Genomic DNA, 24150 nt, shown 5'->3' on the forward strand with positions numbered 1-24150 from the left:
GGCAACATCCCAACATGCTGCTACCTCTGTGTTCTATTTTTAGGTTTAGCTAGATTCCAGCTTTGCTTGTGTGTGTAATTGTTGTTCTGAATTAAAAAAGGTAAATCTAGTAATCAAGTAGAGGTAGTAATTTTAGTAATCTGTTTCAGATCTAGCCAACTCATATTTTTCATAGACATAATTGCACTACTGTACATGGGTTGAAGACATCACAATATATTGATTATGATGATGATTGTTGTGACTGACTTTTGATTTTGATTGAAGTTGTTAATCTAGAATGTTTAATCATTTGTTATATTGCTCTAATGTAATAAAATAATAATAATAAAACAAGAAGAAAACTTAAAGGATCCTTGCTGGTAATGTAATCCACGAATGCTGCAGCCTCTCTATGCACCCTGGACTCAAGAAGTGATGGCATATGACTGGGGGTCACTCATCGGGATGGGGAGATGGTCAGCTCACCCCCCTGCCGACTCTGCCACCAGGCCGGTCCAGGTTTTCAAATGTAAACATCAGATTAAACATCACGTAAGACCATCTGTACATCCATCTTAATATCAAAGGAAACGGTCAAACTTGGTACATACCATGCTTAGATGACCCCAAACAAAGCATATGTGTTCCTTTTTTGGTATCACTTACCATTTCTTGGTAAATGTTTACCAAACCTTTGAAGGTGTGGCCTGATGCACTTAATGGGCCATAAACTGAATTGGATTTCAACTAAATTTGAAAATGTTGCACATTAAGGCACACTGCACAAGTGTGTAAAATTTGATACAATTCTACCCACAGGGGGCACTACTGTAATGTTATAAATTGATATTTCTACAATTCTGGTGTCTTTAATGAAATTAAACTTGGTACACAAGATCTCCATGTAAATGTACAAGACCTATTGAAACATTGCACCAATAGCCCCACCTTGTGGCCACTAGTGAAACACCACTCTAATATTTATTGAGTTCCATATCTCTTAAATATAATATTTGATGGTAACAAATTTAGCAAATTTATACAGATGGGGATGCTGAACAAATCTGTTTAATTTGATACAATTTCACTTGTAGGTGGTGCTACAAAGTTTTTAATAATTTCTGCTGGAACAGAAATTTGCAGCAGCAGAAGCAGCAGCAGCTGGCAGCAGTTGGCAGAAGCCAGCAGCAGCAGTGGCTGCGTCTGGCAGCTTGCAGCTCTCACACGTGAGTCCTTTAGAAATGGAAGAATTTTCTAATTATTATTCTTCTGTGCCTTTTTCAGTCAATAATTACCTCTGCATACTTTGATTGCCAGAAACTCCTTAAATATCAAAGTGTTCAGCTCTTCAAGGACACATTGGCTATTACTTTTCTTCTTGGTAGCATATTCCAGTGATTTTATAATTTTTTTAAATATTAAAATCTATAATGGAAAGTCTGAAGAAGTCTGTAGTATTTTTAGCAATGCTATGCAATTTGTTTCAGCTTTCAGCTTTCACATGCATTTTCTGCAGGAAAACAACTGTTTTGGCAACTGATCCTTGTCCAATACAGATTGCACAAGTGTGATGTGAAAACTCTCCACACACTGAGAATGGACTTTCCAGTGAAGTGGAAGACATCTTTTGTCCAGAATTCAAATTTTTGACATTAAAAATATTTGCACATTTACAGGTTCTGTATTTTATATGTCTAAAAGCATGTCTACTCTAGTCTAGTCTAGTCTTTAAATCACGTTACCCCTGACCCAGCTGAACAATAAAATAGCCAGGGACTCCATATCTTTACAAATGTACACACATCTCTTCAACAGCTTGAAATGGGCTCATTAACAGTTTGTTTCTATTGTAGTGCTGTGGCATGGAGGTGGCTGGTTGAGGGGACAAGTTGAGGAACTGTCTAATGTGTTGCTAAATCTCCCAATTGCTGTTTCTACACCAACCACCAGAGAGCAGCATGTGCTTAAACACTGACTTTATTCGACAGCAGAAGAAGAAATGAGGAAGTGTCATGTAGGTTGTAAACAATCATCATTATTATCATCATCATCCCGGCCGTGTTGTGAATGGAATCCTCTATTTGAAGTGTCGACGGTAATGTTTTTTTTTAAAGTAACAAGTCGATGTGTTAAGAATGGTTCAATGCTGCAAATGATATTTTAGATTTAAAAGGTATCTGAATAAAACGATAAAAGCTTGACTTCTCTTCTGTAATAACTTTGTACTGGACATGCATGTAAACTGTAGTCGCTTTGTGTGAGCGTGCTAACGTTTAACACGATATTAAACGTTGTATGTTAACATGACTTGAACCAGTGTGTGTGTGTGTTTTCTGCTGTGTCAGTGTTCGGGCTGTCTGCGGGCACTATGCCGTACCTGGGCAGTGAGGACACGGTGAGGGAGCTGAGGAGAGTCCTGTCCAACCCCAACGTCCAGTCTGACCCGCTGCGCTACAGGAACACCATCCTCAGAGTCATCAGGTAGGCTGAAGACATACACACACACACACACACACACACACACACACACACACACACACACAGGCTGAGGACAGGCTCATGACACACACACACACACACACACACACACACAGGGTGCATACCCTCAAACAAAAATGTTTTTTGCCCAAAAATCAACCAACACTCCTACGCTGGAATACTACTGCCTGGGGTGGCTGTGGCTCAGGAGGTAGAGCGGGTACTAATCAGAAGATCAGCGGTTCAATTCCCGGCTCCTCCAGTCCAAATGTCGAAGTGTCCTTGGGCAAGATACTGAAACCCAAATTGCTTTAACAAACAGCCCCTGTAAAAGGACGCAAGATTAAGTTACATACAATGCAGGACCTCCACTTGGTCAAATTACCAAAAAGGCAACTGATGATGAAGGGCTTTTGCTGCCCCTTTGGGGTCTGGGGTCCAGGGGCAGTTGCTTGTTTTGCCTGGTTGGTAATCTATCTTTGTGTTTATCTCAAAATGATTCAACCTAATTTGGCAAACATATTCATCGGTGCAAGGCTTTCATAAGGTTAAAGACATCTAATAACTAACACATAACTAAAACATCTCATTTCACGATTATACATATCGAACATAAAACTCTACAGTCATACAGCAGAATAGTCACATAGCATACTGTCCATCTTTTCTCTCCATCCATGTATTGTTGACATTATTACATTTTCTCTGTCCTGTGTCCTATCTTTTTTTCATTCATGCCCTACTTGCTGCTCTTTCCCAAATGTTTCTAAATGTTCTCCTTATTCCCCTTGCTTATTTTTTCCTCCTCTTCCCCCACATCTTTCACTGCCCCTCTCCTTACGCCTGCCCCCTTTCTCTTTCTTCTCTCTCCCTACCCTCCTTTTTTCGACTCCTCTCTCCGTCTCAGGTTGATGTCGCAGGGTGTAGATGTATCAGGTCTGTTCAGTGAGTTGGTAAAAGCATGTGCCACAGTGGACATAGTCCAGAAGAAACTGGTCTATGTCTTCCTGTGTTCCTATGCCACTTTAAACCCAGAGCTGTCTCTACTGGTCATCAACACACTGAGGAAAGACTGTCAGGATTCAAACCCGATGGTCCGCAGCCTGGCCCTGAGGAACATGACCAACCTTAGGTGAGGTGCTACACACATTGACTTCAGTGCAAGCCGTCATGTCAGGATATGATTATATGTATAATTTGGTTTCTGACTGTGTGACTGTGCGTCCTAGGTTGCCCAGTCTGGTGGAGTATGTGGAGCAGCCCCTGACAGCAGGGCTGAGGGATAGAGCAGCTTGTGTACGACGAGTGGCTGTACTCGGCTGGGCCAAACTACACAATCTCCAACCTAATGCTGAGATCGGTAGGGTAGACAATGTCAATGTTCCAATGTCATTCTCTCAGAATTTGATATTTGCATGTAGCCATCTGATGAGAGTCCTGGATTTTAATAAGGAGACCTTAATCCAATAATTGCTAATTTTATTTTCTGATCATTGCTAAAAGAATAAACTGTACCTCCATGTTCTACTTTATCATGTGCTATAACCCTGTTTAAGTTAACATGTAAGTAAATATGAAGCTACAGCCAGCCGCTGGTTAGCTTAGCACAAAGACTGGAAACAGGGGTAAACAGAAACATCAAGTTCAGTTATTGTTGATGAGCTCATGCCTAAATATGTTTTTCATGCTTATGAAACTTCTTTAATATATTTCTTCCAGATGCTGCAGTGGTGAACGAGCTATACAGCCTGCTGAGGGACTCTGACCCGGTGGTGATGGTGAACTGCCTCCGTGCTCTGGAGGAAATCCTTAAAGACGAAGGAGGGGTCGCTATTAACAAACCCATCACCCATCATCTCCTAAACAGGTTGGCTCTGAGTCAGTCCATCAGAGAATCATGTCACAAAATGAAAACTGAAGTTTATTTATGTGGTTCGGTTGAGTGTCAGGGTTGGATGGCACTTCATTTTTGATAAATGTTTAAAAATAATATTATATGTGGACTGGAGGAGAAAAATGATGACTATTGCTGAGGTTAAGTGGTCAGTCACTGTTATTGCACATTATGAGGTTCATATGACTGACACAGGTAGCTGAAGACATTTGTTGGCTCTTCCTCTTTGGCACAAACCCAAACTGCCAAATTGCAGCAGTTGTCCTCTACCTACAAATATTTAAACAAAGTGAAAATTGAAGCACATACAGAGTGTTGTGGAGAATATGCAAAGTTTTTATATTTCCTTGTTTCTGTGTTACTTAGTAAAGACAGTGCCTTTGTTCTTTCTTCCTCTGGATTTTGTATTCATAAGCCTCAATCTGCAGTACTGAGTCTGTCAGTCTGTGTATAACCATCAACCATTCATCTCCAGACAGTTAATCAAATCAGCACAGCCAAACTGCTTCCTATTGTCTCCTGATAGATTTCAGCCAGTAGGCAGGCAGAGAGAGGTCTCAGAGTTTAAAACTGCAGGCTGTACATTTCCAGGACATTGCTGTTTTGTTTGGAATATTTTGCCTCCAGAATTCCTGGAGGAACAAATGTTTACCATTTGATTCAAGTCAGAATTATCAAAATTTGATGACGCCAAGGTGATATACAGAAAGTGGTGGAAAATAACAAAATACATTTACTCAAGTACAGTACTTAAAGGAATATAATATGCTTTATTGCCGAGAGTTAGATGAGAAGATCAATACCACCTTCGTGTCTGAGAGTGGTATCAATCTTCTAATCTGATTCTTGGCAAGAAAGCATATTTCCCAAAATGTCAAACTGTTCCTTTAATGGCTAAGCCTGGCAATACTCTGTTTCTTACTGTAACCAAAACCAACAACACTCTCTAGCTTCCGTAGCCTGTCTGTGGTACTTAACCCAAGCCCAGAGAAGATGTGACTTTACAGAAGTTTACAACATTCAGTAGCAAACATGGCTACATGTGTTGTAAGGTTTAATCTCTTTCTATCTGCCCGTCATCCCAGGCTAAAGGAATGTGACGTTTGGGGTCAGTGTGAGGTGCTGAGGATCCTCCAGCGCAACCGGCCTCAGTCAGAGGATGAGCTCTTTGACATCCTGTCTCTGCTGGACGCCTCCCTGGTCAGCCCTCACCCCCCGGTCATGGCCGCCACCTTCAGCCTCTTCCTCAGCCTCTGTTCCGGTTTCCCAGCAGTCAGTCTGGCAGCTCTGGAGCGAGTACGGGCACCACTGCTGGCCGCCTGTGGGAGTATGTCCAGAGAGATGAGGTTCACCGCCCTCTGCCACATACAGGTGAGTGTGAATAACTCTGTTTTGGAGGTAGAAGATGTGATTGTATGTGTCTTTACAGTATGTCACTTGACTGTTAGTGCAGCTTTTGATACTTTTGACTATATATACTATAAAACGTCTTAATCTCATGCATGTTTTCTCTAGGTCACATAGTTATGCAGTATAGTATCTTTCTTAATTTTTATGTCAACAATATCCAGCTGTGTTTCACAGTGGAACCACCTTCTCCCTTCTCGAGCCGTGTTGGCAACACTGTTAGCAGTTATCATAATCCTTTGTCTGTATTCTTTGTCATCTATATTCTTATTGTTGCACTGTAAATGCATATTGTGTGGTTATACCTAGATAGTTATTCTATCTATCTATCTATCTTCTAGTTCTATGCATAGCATGTAAGTAGCTATTTCATTTAATTGATATAAATATGAATCAGTGGTCCATATGGTCTTTGTAGTCTGGACTAGTTGGACCAGTTGTTCTGTGGTCTGTCATGTGGTTCTTGTGGTTTGTCCGTGGTCCTTGTGGTCTGGACTAGTTGCTCAGTGGTCCATCGTGTGGTCCTAGTGGTCTGTCCATGGTCCTTGTGGTCTGGACTAGTTGCTCAGTGGTCCATCGTGTGGTCCTAGTGGTCTAGACCAGTTGCTTAGTGGTCTGTTGCATGGTCTTTTTGGTCCGGACCAGTTGTTCATTGGTCCATTGCGTGGTCCTGATCCACCTCCCCTCTCTCTCCTTTGGCTGTGTGGTACACTTTTGTTAGCTATTAATGTATTGTTTGTGTTGATGGAGACAAACACCACAAATCATAGTATTTTGTCGATGAATTATATTCTGTTGTTGATTAGACGATGATTGCATGGTTATTTTGTTACTGTCATCATTGTTATTGTTGTATTTTGAAGTTTGTGTGATGATAGATAGATAGATAGATAGATAGATAGATAGATTACTATCTAGGTAAACAATATATGAATAGCTAACAACAGTTTACCACATGGCCAAAGAAGAGAGAAGCGAGAAGGGGAGAGAAGAAAGAGGAGGTGTGCGGTGGATTAGGACCACGTTATGGACCACTGAGCAAATGGTCTTGACCAAAAAGACCAGCGACAGACCACTGAGAAACTGGTCCGGACCACTAGGACGACGGACGGACCACTAAGAAACTGGTCCGGATCACAAGGTCAACGGACGGACCATTAAGAAACTGGTCCGGACCACTAGGACCACGGACGGACCACAAGGACTATATTGACAACTGGTTCATATTCATAAACGGTTAAATAGGGCTGAGCGATATGACGAAAATCTCATATCCTGATATAAGTCATGATAACGATACCTATCCCGATACAGCACATTTTAATTCAATGAATAAATAGTTGGTCCGTCCCCTCCGTCTCCCCCCGCCAGCATAAAACCACCTCCATGTGTGCTTTTACATAGCATGCAGGAGTTCCAGATTCAGAGGCGTGACGGAGATCAGACTGATCAGAGCTGTAAACTCTGCCATGAGTGAGTACAAAGACATTTCTAGGACGAGGGGAGGACATTTCTCTTCGTTTGATAACATTAAAAGTTAAGTTAGACTTTTCTGTCGGCTTCCCGCAGCTGTGGTCAAGTGAGCTAGAGAGTGAGTGAAGAGAGGGAGTGCTAGTAGCGAGAAAGCCGGTGAATCAGATCAATAAAACATTTTCTTCAACTAAACTCGGTATGTTACAGTAAGTGCATTAAAAGCTTCGCAAGTAAAAAACCATGAGGAGTAATTTATCAATGTAATCCGCGCAAAAGATGGACAGACTGCAAATGATGAAAAATATTGCCGTAAAAAGTGTGATTTCTGTCACAACGATATACACGATAGACATTTTTCTCTCGTCAAATGATATATATCGTCATATCGCACAGCCCTACAGTTAAAGGAAATAGCTACTCACATGCTATGTATAGATAGATAGATTTGTAACTATAGGTATAACCCATTGACTGTATATAAATATGTTATTTTTAATACATTTATATTTATTTATATACAGTGGTATAGCCAGATAAAATGCAATATACAGTGCAACAAGAATATAGACAATATAGAATATAGCCTAGATAAAGGATTATGATCTCTGACATTTATTTGGCTAACAGTGTTGCCAACATGGCTTGAGAAGGTGGATTAGGACCACAGAGACCACTCCACAGACTACTCACTAAGTGGTCCAGACCATTAGCTTCAGCCCCCCTAGTGGTAGTAAGCAGTGATCTGTGTTAGCGACCATGGTCAGTGGACAGACCACTGAATTGGCTACAACCCCCTCTCTGAGAAACCTAATCATTTGAATGTGTGCCTGTATAGACAAATATGTGATTTTTGTCTGCATTAGTACAATCATCATTAGTGTCTTTTGTCAGATTGATGTGTGGATACATTTTGAGTAATGAAACCATCTCTTTTTCCTCTCTTAGTTGCTGTTGCGTTCTCATCCTGGCCTGATGGGGGCGCACTACAAACGTTTCTTTTGTGGTTATGCTGAACCAGCCTACATCAAACAAAGGAAGATGCAGGTGATGCCTGTTTAACTCAAATAGATATTTTTAGGGCCCAGAGTACTGAAAGTATGAGGAACCTATTGTTTTTGAAGGGATTATTATTATTATTGAGGCCAGGGCATGACAGTGCCAGGGACCTATTGTTTTTGAAGGGATTATTATTATTATTGAGGCCAGGGCATGACAGTGCCAGGGACCTATTGTTTTTGAAGGGATTATAATTATTGGGGCCCAAGCACAGAAGTGCCAGGGGCCCAATGGTCCCTAAATTCCCAAATCCCAAATAGATCCCGAAATTTGCTAGGCACATGTATCTTGTCCAGACACACATAGTTTTCATTATACGCAGTTGCCGTGGCAATGCGGTAAACCTTGATGTTTTACCATGAAGCGGGAAGTTGTTGTAACTTGAATGTACATTGCTCAACCTGCACCAAATTTCTCATGCTTGATAAGAGTCCCAGCCTGAACACCTCTACATGTCAATATTAAGTCATAGTCATAGCGTCATCCACTGAACAGGAAGTCAGGCTGATATGACAAACAGCATCCGATTAACATGGAATTTACATGGTGTGGTCTACACATGATATACAGCGACGTATAATTGTGAGTGTTCTCTACTGCCATATAGTGGACACAGGAAGTGAAAATTATTTCCTGCATGCAAGGTCCAACATTCAAGAAAATGTGTATCCATGTCATTTGCCCTTGGGTAAATGTATTGCTGCACTAATATTTAACCTATGTCATATTGCCTACATGCAACAGGAAGTGAGGCCCAAATGACACATAGTTCATCAACATTTTCTAATAAGTCAAATCCAGCACCACGTATTGCACACCAGAAATAATATTTTACCCATTTATACAGTGTCCAATAATCCTGACAGTTCAGAGCCGTGTCAACAGACCTCCAATAGTGATACCTTGGCTTCCACTCCCTCTGATGCGCAAGGTGCGAGGGCTCGTTCATAGCTGCTTGCAGCTTTAATTTATTTTCTCCTCCTATATTATAATGTACTTTCTCTGCTCTTGCTACATTTTGCTGTTTTTAAAAACTTAACTAATAAAGAGTGAGTCCAATTGAAACTAGAGTTGAAACTAATTATGCTATAAATTGCCCTGTTTTCTAGACTGTACTTGTCTGCAAGCTCCTATCTAATGCGCAACAAAAAGATTTAAGCTCAAAATAACAGTCAATAGCAACAGCAAAATAAGCTGTTTGGCATTGATAGAGAAGATTTGGCAAATTTTTCATGGGCGCAACCCACATACTCAGCTCTGCTGCCCATCCCACAAATGCATATGCCAAATGTGGCACCATTTAAAAGGGAAATAAACAGGCTTTCCAACAGTATAAGATTTATTGCCAAGAAGCATTGTTACAACAAAGAAATAATCTACCAAACACAAATTTCCTTACTTTTTGTGCTAAGTTTATATACTGTGTTGAACATACGATAATTTAAGACTTTAGGAGGACACTGTCAAGTTATGTTTTAAGACTCTGTGCGGCCTCCCCACTTGAAAGAGATTGATACATCTACTCGAAGATTTTTAACTGGGTTCCACTCTATGACCAAACAGCTTTTTTCCTTCCTTTTACATTGGCAGGCTCAGCAGTTTAGTTTGACAGTTCCTTTAGTTCCCTTAATCATTAGTCATTAGGAGAAAAGCCTGAATTTACAAAAAACAAAACAGAAAAAGAAAATATATATGCACATGACATTTCAAATAAATGTAAATAGGCAACAACAAATATATATGCATTTGTAAACACTGCAGGAACCCATTAAGCATCAGTGCGTTATCTCACATAACTCATACATCTTCTCACATTAAATGTGAATAAAATTAAAGCCCAATGCTGACATAACTCTTGGTTTAACATCAGGTACTGTATGCATTTTACTGCATTTTAACATAAGTGTTTAACATAAAGTACTTTATACTCATATTTATTTAGATTAATACCAAATTATGCAGTCCTTTAAAACAACAGTTTTTCAAGCCAACAGAAACCCATAACATGCTGTACCCAGGGGTGGAGCAGCGATTTTAGTGTGGGGGTTCTAGAGGTGGGACATGAGCACGGCAACTCCCCGCCTTCGAGCTCTGTTCCAGTCTCAACATGCCAAATTAAAATGAATGCCAAGCATTTAAACAATTTTTTCTACTACTGTAGTTGTAACCACTGCTTCAGCTTACCATAAAATAATTACTGAGACCATATTTAACAGCTGTGTAACAGCTCAGCAGAATTTATTTAGGGTCTGGTAGCAGTTTACTACTTACATCCAGTTATTTGTATGAACTGCTGAATTGGAGCATAGCTATCCTTCTTTTATCGTACTTCCTTACTTACCTTATAGACATGAAATTAAAGGGAACTTCCATTAAAATGAAATGGATAGTTATAGATGCATAACAAATTGAACCCTGGTAACATATCAGTATCATTAAAGAGGCAAATCAGTAAAAAGTCATTTCTGAGTCCATGGACTAGTACAACCTAAACTGTCTTCAATTTTTTTTAAAAGTGTCTCTTTTAGTAGGAATCCAAAGGGGACCTTTAATTGTGCGGGTCACAACACTCGTAACACCCAAGGCTGCGACGCCCCTATCTGTACCTAAAAGCCTAAGCAACTAACTATTATTTAAAATTTACCATTCATTATTTGACCATGCTTGCAACCAGAATGTACTTCAAATGCAATTAACGAACAGCAACCAATACTCTTTATCATCATTATTTCCAGCATCACCAGGTTCACAAATAGATTTACAACCAATAGACACTAAATAGAAAATAGACAACCCATCTTGTGCTTTTGGACACTAAAGAGTTAAATTACTCCCCATGCTATTAAGCTAGCGTGAGTCCACTTTGGCCCCGCAGCAGCAGTGATCTTCACCAGGGAAACACTCTTGAATTATTCTTAAGTTCTGCATCTTACCAACTGCTTCTCTGGACTTTGTAGACATATCAGTCCTGCACAGTCTTACTGCGCATCACAACGCTGTCGAGAGACTTTTGATAGCATCTTCTAGCTTGGTGTTTTTTAGCATGGCGTTTGTTTACTTCTGGACTGCTCTGCTCCTTTCCTGCAACGCTGTGTGTTGCTTTTTGCAACTCCGGGCAGCACTCTGCATATTAGTATCATCCAGTTTGCTTTCTGAATGTTCCGTTTGTCAGTGGATTCTCGCCATTACTTTCATTATTAATTCATGTATTTTCTTCCCCCTCTAGTTCCCGATATTTTTTAGGAAACTCCATTTTGACTTGATAGACACCTACATTTGTGTTTTCAACAGCTGCCGTCACCCCAGCAACCATGACACATTTCCCTGAAAGTCAACAGTCAACACGATCACTGGTTAAACAGGAACACCAGCCAGCATGATTAACCTCAACCCTAACCCTAACCTCCGCTTTAACTTCCTGCTCCAGCATCACACCCCAAGATCAAGAAAGAGTGAAACTAAAAGTGTAAAGGTGACAACTAGCACCTGTGGTTTCCGTTCAGGAGCAGCAGAGACACTTAACACAAGATGTTGTCTCACTTCGCTCTAAAACCAGACACCAAAAACGGACAAAAAACATACAAACGAGGCAGTAGTTTTTTTTCCTCCCTGTGAATTTTAGGTTATATTTTTGGGCCCTTTCACATCGTTGGGCCCAGGGCTTGAGCCCCGGTTAGCCCATACATTAAAACAGTGTGGAGGCTGATTTCTCCTAGGAGGGCCAAATTCCTGTATGGGCGGGCCTGCCAAAAATTGACCATTGCCATAATGTCCATCATTATGTTAGGAGGAAAGAGAGGGAGGCTTGAAAGCCAAAGAACACCATCCCAACCGTGTAGCACAGGGGTGGCAAAATGGCTTAAGGACAATAAAGTCAAGGTAGTGGAGTGGCCAGCACAAAGCCCTGACCTCAATCCAGTAGAAAATTTGTGGGCAGAAAAAGCGTGTGCGAGCAAAGAGGCCTACAAACCTTACTCTGTTACACCACTTCTGTCAGGAGGAATGGGCCAAATTTGCAGCAACTTATTGTGAGAACCTTGTGGAAGGTTACCCGAAACGTTTGACCCAAGTTCAACAATTTAAAGGCAATGCTACTAAATACTAGCTAATTGTATGTAAACATCTGACCCACTGGGAGTGTGATGAAAGAAATAAAAGCTGGAATAAATCATTCTCTTTACTATTATTCTGACATTTCACAGTCTTAAAAAATAAACTAGTGATCCTAACTGACCTAAGACAAGGAATGTTTACCAGGATTACATGTCAGAAATTGTGAAAAACTGAGTTTTAATGTATTTGGCTAAAGTATATGTAAACTTCTGACTTCAACTGTACAAGCAGGCCACAGAGGTCTGGTAACCTCACTTCTTTCTAACTCCACACCCCTAGATTTTTTTCATTTTCAAACTTACTTCATTTTCAAACCAACGCTTACTTACCTGAGAGTCCCGCTTTAAGAATTGTTACCAAGGAAATTTAACTTTTTCTGGAAAAACCATTTCAGACACACAATAAATATTCCAAGCAGAATATTTTTATATGTCTTAAAACACAACTGGAGGGAATCTTTCAAGAACTTAACATGCAATGTAGTTGACAGTTACTACGCAGTATTAGTGGTACCATTAGTGGTACCAGACCAGTAACTTAAATAATAGTAGTGCTAACACGGTTGTGTTTGCTGGTGGTAGGTGCTGGTGGAGCTGGTGAATGATGAAAATGTAGCAATGTTACTGGATGAGCTGAAAGGATACTGCACTGATGTCAACACTGACACAGCCCAGGCTGCAATATCAGCTATAGGTAAATACACACACACACACACACACACACACAGATATAAACAGCTGTAGCAATTTGTTCAAACTGATAGGAAGGCACATTTTTATGTCTGTTTCTTTGGTTGTACACTGAATTCATAAATGTGTAACACCAGTATAGCTCAGGCAGATTATTAGTTGGCAGACATGTGTCTATGGTAATACTTCCTGGCTCTGTTCTCTCCATTCATTTCCTTTCAAACTCCACTTCGCTGTGGTAGGGTCAACATTATCCTCATTACACTCGTTGAACAGTACTAGAGGGTGAGGACGAAAACATTCAGCACCCTCTGGTCCAACACAAATTCTAGTATTTTTCATGAATTCCCAGAAACTTGGAGATGTAAATGCAGCATAATTATATGTAATATGTTACATTCAGAGTGCTGAAGAAATTCTGTTTCTAAAATCTCATTAGCTAGCAGTGTGGGCTGTTTGACTTCCTGTGATTAAAGCCATATTCATTTGATTGCATGAGTAATAACATCAGCTTCACCCATATCTTGTGTCATCATGTCCGGTGTGGTTTTAGGTCGTATTGGACGGAGCTACAGTGACAGATGTCTAGAGATCCTCACAGGACTACTCGGGCTCAAACAGGAACACATCACTTCAGGTAAAACTCAATGAACCACGCACATACGTTGCATAGCATGCAGCCTTTCATTTAAGTAACTCGCTTTCTCTCTCCCACCCCCACTGCTCAGCGGTGGTGCAGACAATGCGGGACCTGGTCTGGGTGTGTCCTCAGTGTAGCAGCACTGTGTGTTTGGCTCTTGAGGGCTGTGAGGAGACACTGCAGGACAGCCAGGTCAGACACTACTTGGCACGCTGCCACACACACATACTGCCTGGATGTAAAAAGGCACCATGTCTTAAAGCACTCAGATTCTTTACTTAAAGGGGACATATCATGAAGGTCTATATTTTTAACCTGGAATATATTGGAGTGAAAAAGTGAAAAAAGGCAGTCCTTGAAATTTGTTATATGTGGGAGTTAAAGGACATGTCCTGATCAAAGATAACTCCCAGATACCTTACAGTGGTGCTGGTGGCCAGGGTAATGCCATCTAGATTAGCTAGATTATTAGATAATGTGTTTCTAAGGTGTTTAGGGCCAAGCACAATAACTTCAGTTTTATCTGAGTTTAGTAGCAGAAAATTGCAGGTCATCCAGGTCTTAATGTCCTTAAGGCATGCTTGGAGTTTAGTTAACTGATTGGTTTCATCTGGCTTCATTGTTAAATATAATTGGGTGTCATCTGCATGGCAATGAAAACTTATAGTGTGTTTCTGAATAAATATTACCCAAAGGAAACATATATAAGATGAAAAGTATTGGTCCAAGTACAGAACCTTGTGGAACTCTGTGTCTAACTTTTGCGTGTATTCATCAAACTACAAACTGAAATCGATCTGATAAATAGGACTTAAACCAGCTTAATGCAGTTCCTATAATGCCAATTAAATGTTCCAGTCTCTGTAATAGGACGTGATGATCAATTGTGTCAAATTGATCATCACTAAGATCTAACAAGACAAGTACAGAGAGAAGTCCTTTGTCCAGTGCAGTTAGGAGATCATTTTTGACTTACACCAGTGCTGTCCCTATGCGCTCTAAATCCTGACTGAAAGTCCTCAAATAAACTATTGTTATGTAGAAAGTTGCATTACTGATTTGCTTTCTCAAGGATCTTAGAGAGAAAAGGATGATTAGATATAGGTCGCTAAAATATAGTTGGCTAAAATGCCTGAATCAAGAGTAGGCTTCTTAAGAAGAGGTTTAATTACAGCTACTTTAAAAGGGCTATGTTACATAGCCTGTTACTAAAGACTGGGTATGATTGATCATACCCAGTAAAGAAGTGCTGACTAAGGGTAAGATTTCCTTAAGCAGCCTAGTTGAGATTGGGTCTAAGAGACAGGTTGATGGTTTAGATGAAGAAATTGTTGAAGTTAATTCAGAAAAGTCGACTGGAGAAAAACAGTCCAAATATATGTCAGGATTTACAGCTGTTTCTAAGGTGCCTGTGTTTGGGGAGAAATCGGTACCTGTTGAGGGCAGGAGGTGGTGAATTTTGCCTCTAATAGTTAGAATTTTATCATTAAAGAAGCTCATAAAGTCATTACTACGGAGAGCTATAGGAATACATGGATCAATAGAGTTATGACTCTTTGTCAGCTTGGCCAAAGTGCTGAAAAGGAACCTAGGGCTGTTTTTATTCTCCTCTGTTAATGATGAGCAATAGGTGGCTCTGGCACTACAGAGGGCCTTCTTAAATGTTTTAAGACTATCTTGCAAGACTAAGCGAGATTCTTCTAGTTTGATAGAACGCCAAATCCTTTCAAATTTTCGCAATGTTTGCTTTAGTTTGCGGGTTTACCATGGGGCTAACCTCTTATGTTGTATCAGTTTCCTTTTTAAATGGGCGATTGAGTGTTATTCACAGTGAGCCCTCGGTACTATCAACAAGATTATTCATTTGGGAGGAACTAAAATTAGTATAAGAGTCCTCTGTAGTATTGAGAGATGGCAATGAATTCAATACTGATAGAATTGCTTCCTTCCTAAAGGTGCAGTGTGTAGAAATTAGCGGCATCTAGCAGAACAGATTTGGCAGAAATGGAATATAATATTCATAGCTATGTTTTAATTAGTTTACAATCACCTGAAAATACGTGTTTCCGTTACCATAGAATGAGCCCTTTATATCTACATAGGGAGCGGGTCCTCTTCCACAGAGGCTGCCATATTTCTGCAGTAGCCCAGAACGGACAAACCAAACACTGGCTCTAGAGAGGGTCTGTTGTATTTTTTGCAGGTTTCATGGCCACCGTAGATTCTCCCACACGCTTGGCAGGGGAGGGGTATTCAGTTGGTTGCAATCTGTAACCTCACCACTAGATATCACTAAATCTTACACACTGGTCCTTTAAATTTAGCTACAGCACTATCAATAGATCCATTAAAGCTACGATCAAATAAGCTGCAGCAGCTGCAGAACCAACTGGTGAAGTGGTGACATCTTGTGCAGTGATCCTCCTTCCAGCAATGATAGCGAATGGACTACTGTAGCCAGCCAGCTTCCCTTCTTTTCTTGCTTGTTCCACAAGTGGCCTTAGCTTCACTCTTGCATCTCTAATGTGTTGTGTTAAGTCCTTTGTGATCTTGATTTTTTTTTCATCAGCACTTCTGAGTGTTTGGCATCTACCCGAACACGATCACGTGTGGGTGTGCATGACAGAAACTGGGGCCCAATTTGATGTGCCACATCCACAGAGTTTTGGAGGAAATCCTTGATCCCCAGTTAGACCCTTGACAGTAGATCAATCACGGTCATCTTGACGTTTTCGCTCTCTCGTTGCGGGACACCAAATATCTTCAAAGTCCATCTTCTCTTGCCTCCTCTTCCCTCACCTGCTCCCTCGTATCACCAACAGAAGTGGACAGAGTGTGGATGGCGCCTGTGTTCTCATTGACGCATTTCTCAATACACTGTAGTTTCCCTAGAAAAGAGTCTTGATTTTCACCGATCTTGTTGATTGCAGCAAGTAGGGTGGCGTTTGTTTTGGTCTCTGGGGTCTCTCTTCGGATGAATTTCTCGCGAGAACTGTTAATAGGTGTATCTGCAAGAGATACACCCTCTCCACTGCAGTCTCCATATCTCTCTCCTCATTTATTTCATCACCATTATCCATTGCGTTCAACTTTCCAGGCAGATGTAACATTAACATTAACCTAGCAAGAGCGAGTTGTTAGCTAGCACAATTTTCACACACACACACACACATACATCTCTGTTAGTGCTGTATATTAATCTGCAGTTTATAACTGCCGTGGTTTATGATTGCTTGCTTTAGTGTTGTTTTATGATAGAGGCGTTATTGATTTATAATTGATACTGCTAATGTTAATAAACTCTTATTGTGTACATACTGTGATAACAGCTTGGTGACGAGGTTATAAATGTTAATGTCTGTCAGATGTTGACAGCCCTTTTTGAGACCGTTTAGTTATTGGTCCCTGATCTCAGAGTGGTGCCCTGTCATTATTCATTCACATTAATAATTTTATACATTTTTAATAATTAAGAATTATCTGGATAATCATAAATTCCTAATAACCACCCTGCTCCTAACCGAGTCCTAACTGAGAGAAATTTGTGTGTTACACCACTACCAACTTTCACTCTTTTTTTTTATCTGCTCTTTCTTTTCTGCTCAACACACCTTGCTCTGCTCTGGTAGATTAAATACATCATCAAAGTCTGTTAATCCACTTATGCTTATTTGGATTTTGACACTGACAGTTTAGCTGTTCACATCTGAGCATTGCCTTAGTCTGGTGAAAGCTCACTGAAGTTCCACACACATAGTTAAGTGTTAACTTTGTGGTTTGTTGCAGGCTCACAAAGGGTGATATATAACCACTGACATCACTGAAATTATTTCTGAACATCTTTCACAAGCTTATGATCTTTTAACACCTTTCTGACATCATTTGTAATTCTCAGAAACCGACAGAACGACAAGGTGTGTTAAGGTTCACGCTTAAAGTAGATCAGTGTAGGAGCTGTGTCTGACTGAAGTCAAAACAGTCTTCCTTCTTGCGAGGGATTTGCTGCATCTGATAGAAAATGAACAGTAGTGGCTCTGCCCAGCTCACCACATTCAGTCTGTTTCTGCATTTAGAAGCACAAGGATTTCTGTGACTTCACAAATCTCCCAGCATAGCTCCATTTACAAGTACCATGTGGGATTTTCTTCTAAACAAACAAACTTATATTTACATTCATACATTCATTCATACATTTGCAAAGGTGGAATCTACATTGATTTTTCCATGTTGATCATTAGAATAGCATGAAACTATCTGCAGGACTGTAAATCACATCACGCATGTCTCCTACCCTTAAAAACATTGCTCGATAGCACTGCTAGTGCTCAAAAACTCCACAGGGTACCTTTAAACCTGATCAGAGATCTGATCAGGCAGATTAACTCCATACACCTCAGTGATTAGTCTTAATCCTCAGATCATTCTCCTCACCCTCCATTAGGGCAGGCAGGCCTTGCTGTGGCTGCTGGGAGTGTATGGGGAGCGAGTCTCCAGCACCCCCTACACGCTGGAGGTGTTCATCGATGGAATAAGGAGTGAGACCTCTCTGGGAGTCAAGATGGAGCTGCTGACGGCCACCATGAGGCTGTTTTTGTGCCGGCCTGCTGAGACTCAAGACATGCTCGGAAGACTGCTGCACTACTGCATAGGTATGTGTGTGTGTGTGTGTGTGTGTGTGTGTGTGTGTGTGTGTGTGTGTGTGTGTGTGTGTGTGTGTGTGTGTGTGTGAGAGAGAGCGAGGGAACAAATGTCTTTCTTTCTTGTATTTTCCAGACGAGGAGACAGACATGTGCGTGCGTGACCAGGCACTTCTCTACTACCGCCTGTTGCATTGTGGGATGGAAGAGACACAAAAGGTCCTACAGGGTTGGAGGTCAGATCCTTCCCTGGGTGTTCTGATTGGCCGCCCCGCAGAGCCTGTCAGCCAGTGGGCACGCAGCTTTAACACTCTGGAGCCTCTAAGGCAGAGCGCTGTGGAGACAGAGTCAGTCAGCAGGGGAAGCCCTGAACACGTGACCTTTGCGCCCAAGCCGAACACTGTCCTGTCAGACACCCTAAACTCTAGCCAAGTTGAGAAGGTTCATGCAGGTGAGTGTGGAGGTTAAAATCTGTCTGTAGTGTATCTAAGGCCCTGTTTACACCTGGCAGTAACATCCATCTCGGGTGATCCGATCACAAGTGGACAGCTCTGTTTACACCTGGTATTAACAGGCGACTCCACATGCGTCTTGAGTGACCACTTGTGATCGGATCTCACCCCCCCACTTTATATGCAAATAAACACAGACATCATTTCCATTTGCAAAGTTTTTAACTAGCAGAGGAGCGGGGGTCCGTGAACCCTCCGTCCAAAGCTGTGTTCATCTTGTTTGTTTCAGGATAAACTAATACACAACGCATTGTGCCCCTCATGAAAATGAAAAAACTGTAGTTATCAACTTGACAGGACAGAGGGAACTATCCAGCTTAGCTTCTAAAATATTTTTTAGACAGACAAGCAAACAATGAATGGTTTCATTTCTATTCTAATTGTGGATTCGATGAGGGAAACGGGTTAGGGGAACGGGAAAAACAGGAAAAGACGGAAAGTGGATTATGATTTTTTAATTCACATGAAAAATGGAAAAACAAAATAATGCATTTCTTTATCCTTTTATCAAACAAGTTGAACTCAGCTTTAGATGGAGGGTTCTATTACTTAAAGTAGTCCCACAATCCTTCAATCAGCATTGATAAATCATCAATTCTCTGAGACTGTTTGCTTTCTCTGTCTGTATTTGTTTAAGCTTTGTGCCTGTTCTTTAACATGCCCAATACGCATGATGGGCGTCAACTGATGCATGTCCTTGGCGCAGGTTGGTTGAGTGGTTTGTTGTCTTAGTTGGCTGTAATTGCCGATATCATTTTAACCTTGCCTACATGTTTTTGGTGTCCTTTGAAGTTTGATTTTCTGAACATAATGCTTGGTTGTGAATAATATAGCTTATATATAACATATACATGTCACAAAGAAACTGTAATGTTGCTCTTACACGGTGGTGTAATCGCATGATTGTAGTCGGCTTTGAGGGAGACGCTTATCGAAGGCCTGAATCTGAAACATTACGGTCAACTTCTGATCTTAGTTTGAATCATATTTTTCAGTTTTGAAAACGGTCAGTCAGGTTTTACAGCCTCACAGAACAGAACAGAACATGACTAATACATCTGCAGTCGACTAACAATGTTGTTTAACAATGAATTCCTCTTACTCACTGGCTCCGTGGTGAGCTACTGGTATTTCTGGTTTGCTGCGGGTATATCATTGTTTTTTGTCATTGCTATCTCTGCAGTGACTCCAGGAAGTTGATGCTCCAAACCAAGAAATAGTCTTGCGCATAACCCCCCATAAGACTCACTTTTTGTACAGATTAAACAAATATGGTACAATATGTTGAGCTTTAGAGGTGCTGGTAGGCAGATTTCGTTACTTTTGGACAGAGCAAGGCTTATATTCCTGTATATTGGTTTATCCTGTTATCGAACAGGTTGAACACAGCTTTGGACGGAGGGTACACGGACCCCCACTCCTCCTGCCAGTTAAAAACAATAACAATGTTACATTCTTGTTAAATTGTAAGTATTTTATTACTTAAAGACTCTCTGAGTCCCACAATCCTTCACTCAGCCAGAACTGTGTAAAGAGAACAGACTGTATCTAAAGATGGACATAGCAAAGTGTGACATCACCCACTGGTTTGCATTGGAGCCGGTTTGAAGCCAAGAATTGCAGCTTGTGGTCGGTGCCATCTTTTCCATTTGGAGCCAGGACCTTCCATATAAGGAGTACAGGGTGTTGCCTTCCACTCTCTGCGTTGCAGTCTCTTTGCTCCCTTTGGCAGCACATACACTGAATAACGGCTCTGAATACTTATGTAAAAAATTGCCAGAAAAAGAAAATTGAATCTGTTCTAAATTAAATCTATAACAAAATGAAGAGTGAGAGTCACAAATATCTTCATGCCAACTTCAAATGGATCTCTGTTGATCAAGCATTTACAGTGCGTTGTGTTCTTTTCAGTGACAATGCTTTGGTTTTCCAAAGTTAAAGTCTATCCCTGTGAAACAGCAATGCCTTTTTTAATCACAAATGCTCTTTCTGGCATTCATTCCAATTCTCCGTCTCCTTCCCGCTTCAACCTCATCTTCCCTTTCTGTTCCTCTCTGTCTCCTTCTTACATCCTCCCCTCCTTCCTTTCTCTTTGTCCTCCCACATCTTCCCCAGGCTCAGACAGCGCCAATTGGTGTACAGAATCATCTGCTGACGTCCTGGCGTCCGACGCCATCGCCCCCCTCAGTTTGTCCCTCTCCCCGGCTCTCAGCCCAGAGGAGTTCGAGCACCTGTGGCTGCAGCGACAGGGTTTGCATGTTGAGCACGGTAATGAAATGGAATCGCCGCGCATCCCAGCGACTCTTTAATGTCTAGAGCTTCTTCTTCACGGGACAGGAATTGTCCCATGCAGGAGAAAATGGGTCTGCTGTAAAAACTGTAAAAACCTGTGTTAAATATCAGCCAGAGTGGGCTACCTTTTTGTTTTGTTACACCTTTACCCTGCAGTCTGCCAGTCTTTAATAAAAAGGACTTCTTATGTTTTTTCATGACCAAGACCCCCTAAGCAGAGAGATAACATTGTGAAAGAGATAACATTGATAGTGAGGTAGACTTTCTTTTTATTTATTTATATTAACTTCAGCCTTCCATACAATACAGCACAATTCTGATGCAATTTCATTCTTTTAACTTGTCAGTTTGCTCCCTTGTTATCTATCCAATTCTAAGTGCATTAAAAATGTAAATGTACATTTTTAAAAATCTGAGAAATGAAAAACAAAACTTCTCCCAGTGGGTCTGTTCCAGAGAGCAGGTTCAACAAACTCTGTGCCTAACCCTCAACTCTTATGCTGAGATAAGCTTGTGTGTGGTGAATGGGGAAAAAAAGCCATCATCAATGTAGCACTGATACTATGATTCACCATGGCAACGGGTAAATAAAAGGATTAGCCTCCATTTTAATCCAGCGGAGGTGGAAACATGAATGTGTGTGTATGCAGACTGTGCACGTTTATCTTTAAGAAACACCTCAGCGGTGACAGTAGCTCAAGGTGGGGAAAAGTGTTCATGTGTTGCACAATAAAGTTTTATTCAGCGTAGTCCATTTGCAGTTGAAAAGGTGTCGAGGTTCAAACTAAATGTTTAGATGTCTGTTTGTATCTCGGTTTAACAGCATTCAGTGAAGATAATTCAACTATTCCAACAAATTAAGTAAATTTAAATATACTCACTGAAATGCTGTTAGAACACATGGACTATACACAGCCTAAAAAAAACTCACTTTTAAACTGTATTTACTGCATTTTTAAATCTTAAAAGTCTGCAGGTGCACCACACTCTGCTCACTCATAAATATTAACATATGATCTCCAATATGACATGATAACTATGATAGGAATGAAGACATCATGAGAAATATTAGATCATTATTCATTGATTTTATGTGTCTACATCTTTTTTTTTATGTAAGAGAGATTACCAGATTACGTGCACTAAACATTTCAGTACAGGAACTGCTCCACTAACCTGATAGCTGTCTGACTGACGTGCGTAGAGTCACAGTGTCACAAAAAACCCCCCCACAAACCACTCTGAGCTGAGGGTGAATTGAGGCTGTGTAATATTTGTGAGGCCTGTTCAAATGACTGATATCAACTGAATGAATGAGGGAATGAAATATGTCTGATAGGTGCTATTCCTTATGTGTCGTAAGAAAGTGTCTCAATTGTAGATATTTAAGAATTCAGTCCTTGGGAGTGTAAATTGTGCTCGCCTCCTATTTGTTCAAATGATTGAATATATGATGGATAATATATACTAGCTACTGATGAGATTTGCTTAGCTGAATGATGTTTGTATAGTTCCCCACATTTTAGGGTTATTTTTTAGGGAAACATCTAAGAAAGGTTCTGGGTGTTATTTGACATTTAAAAGCCTCTTTTATGACTTTACTCCTTGTTTTTTGCGGCTAGGTGCTAAGGACAGAGACGAGAGGAAGGATTATGCGTGTGTGGAAGAACACATCCAATGCCCTGCGATACCTCACTGTTCCCCACAAGGCCTTCAGGCTGCAATGCAACTGGTCAATATCCAGACGTTGGCCTTCACGCCGCCACACACGCTCCCCTGGAGGGTCTACCTGTACACACACACCCAGCACACACGCTCTGCTGACACGCAGCATAGCACGCTCATCCTGGGGGAGCTGCTGTACACTGGAGAGGCGAATCGGAAAGTAGGAGGGGAGAGAGGCGTGTGTGACAGAGAGACTGCTGATAAAATGGTGGAGGACGGGGAAGAAGAACAGGCGAAACAGAAAGAAGAAGCAACAGTCGAAGGGCTGAACTGGAGAAAGTCGGTGAGGAGAGGTGGAGAGGAAAAGGAAGTAAAAGTGACTCTGAAGCAGCAACCAAGAGACGACGAAGCTTTGAGGGGGTTTCTCTCCGTCCTCACCACTGTACTGCACACGCTGTCCTCAGAGAGAGCTTAAATATGCATCATGCACACAAACACACATCATTGTACTTCTGTCCTTATATGGACAGACTCTGACACCACTTACTCCCTTATCATAACTGTAAACTAACTAGCCCCTTTTAGAAGAAAGCCCCGGCAAAAAAAAAAAAAACCCTTACTTTGTATAAAGCTCAAACAAGGGTACAGGAAACATAATGTATGTAGATGAATGGGAAACCACTTACACATGCTTTCCTTTACATCTTTCACATTTTAAGTTGTATCAGCTGAAATAATTGTTGAAGTAAGAATGGAGCCTTTTCAGGGGGACAAAACATGAGTTAACAAAAGAGCACTCAGTGGAGAAGGCCATTAATCCTCCTCACTTTACTGTTATTATCACAGTCAAGCCGTAATAAATAGATCAAAGAATAGTTCAGGTCAGATCATGTTTGGCCTGGTGAGGGCACTATGGAGGACTTGTCTCACTGCACCAAAGTCAACAGTGTTTTTCCTCTTGGGGCTGAGAGATTACTATGTTGCATACATACGAACACATGCCCTGGTGGAGGTAATCATGCAAAGAGGGAATGTTTGTATGTTCACATAGCTGAGCAATGAGCAAGGCAGGGCTCCCGAAACTGAAAGTTGTCATGCATGTTTTTGTGTGACACCTACTAGCCCCGCCCTTTAAACGTAGATTATATTTTACTTGAAACATGTTTTGTGTGCTTAAGACCGAAAGTGAAACACATTAACTGGTTTAAAATAATAATAATAATAATAAAAACCTCCCTCCTGCGTTGTTATGAGTTTTTGTCAGCTGTCATTCTAGGCTTCTGGTGTGTTTGAAGTAGTCACGCAGGCGGGT

At 41.0% G+C, this 24150-nt stretch overlaps 1 protein-coding gene across 1 annotated transcript; it reads left to right on the top strand.

Annotated features, from left to right (window-relative positions):
- Nucleotides 1-1964: 1964 nt before the first annotated feature.
- ap4b1 (adaptor related protein complex 4 subunit beta 1) lies at nucleotides 1965-24084 on the top strand. The gene is made up of 14 exons (XM_042408201.1): nucleotides 1965-2077; nucleotides 2328-2463; nucleotides 3368-3592; nucleotides 3690-3820; nucleotides 4180-4327; nucleotides 5440-5725; nucleotides 8180-8278; nucleotides 12985-13096; nucleotides 13646-13729; nucleotides 13821-13924; nucleotides 18174-18381; nucleotides 18506-18820; nucleotides 20997-21149; nucleotides 22796-24084. Exons 2-14 carry the CDS (start codon nucleotides 2351-2353, stop codon nucleotides 23311-23313), a joined length of 2496 nt encoding a protein of 831 aa, XP_042264135.1. The 5' UTR covers nucleotides 1965-2077; nucleotides 2328-2350; the 3' UTR covers nucleotides 23314-24084.
- The last annotated feature ends 66 nt before the right edge of the window (nucleotides 24085-24150 follow it).

Source organism: Thunnus maccoyii, chromosome 4 (assembly GCF_910596095.1).
Source record: "Thunnus maccoyii chromosome 4, fThuMac1.1, whole genome shotgun sequence".
Taxonomy (NCBI): domain Eukaryota; kingdom Metazoa; phylum Chordata; class Actinopteri; order Scombriformes; family Scombridae; genus Thunnus; species Thunnus maccoyii.

What these genes read in the sequence shown, in the direction of transcription:
- ap4b1 (XM_042408201.1), top strand. Translation starts at nt 2,351, where the DNA reads ATGCCGTACCTGGGCAGTGAGGACACGGTGAGGGAGCTGAGGAGAGTC. An exon ending in ACAGGAACACATCACTTCAG is followed by an intron (nt 13,730 to 13,820) that starts GTAAAACTCAAT and finishes CCCACTGCTCAG; the next exon opens with CGGTGGTGCAGACAATGCGG. An exon ending in GGGTTTGCATGTTGAGCACG is followed by an intron (nt 21,150 to 22,795) that starts GTAATGAAATGG and finishes TTTTGCGGCTAG; the next exon opens with GTGCTAAGGACAGAGACGAG.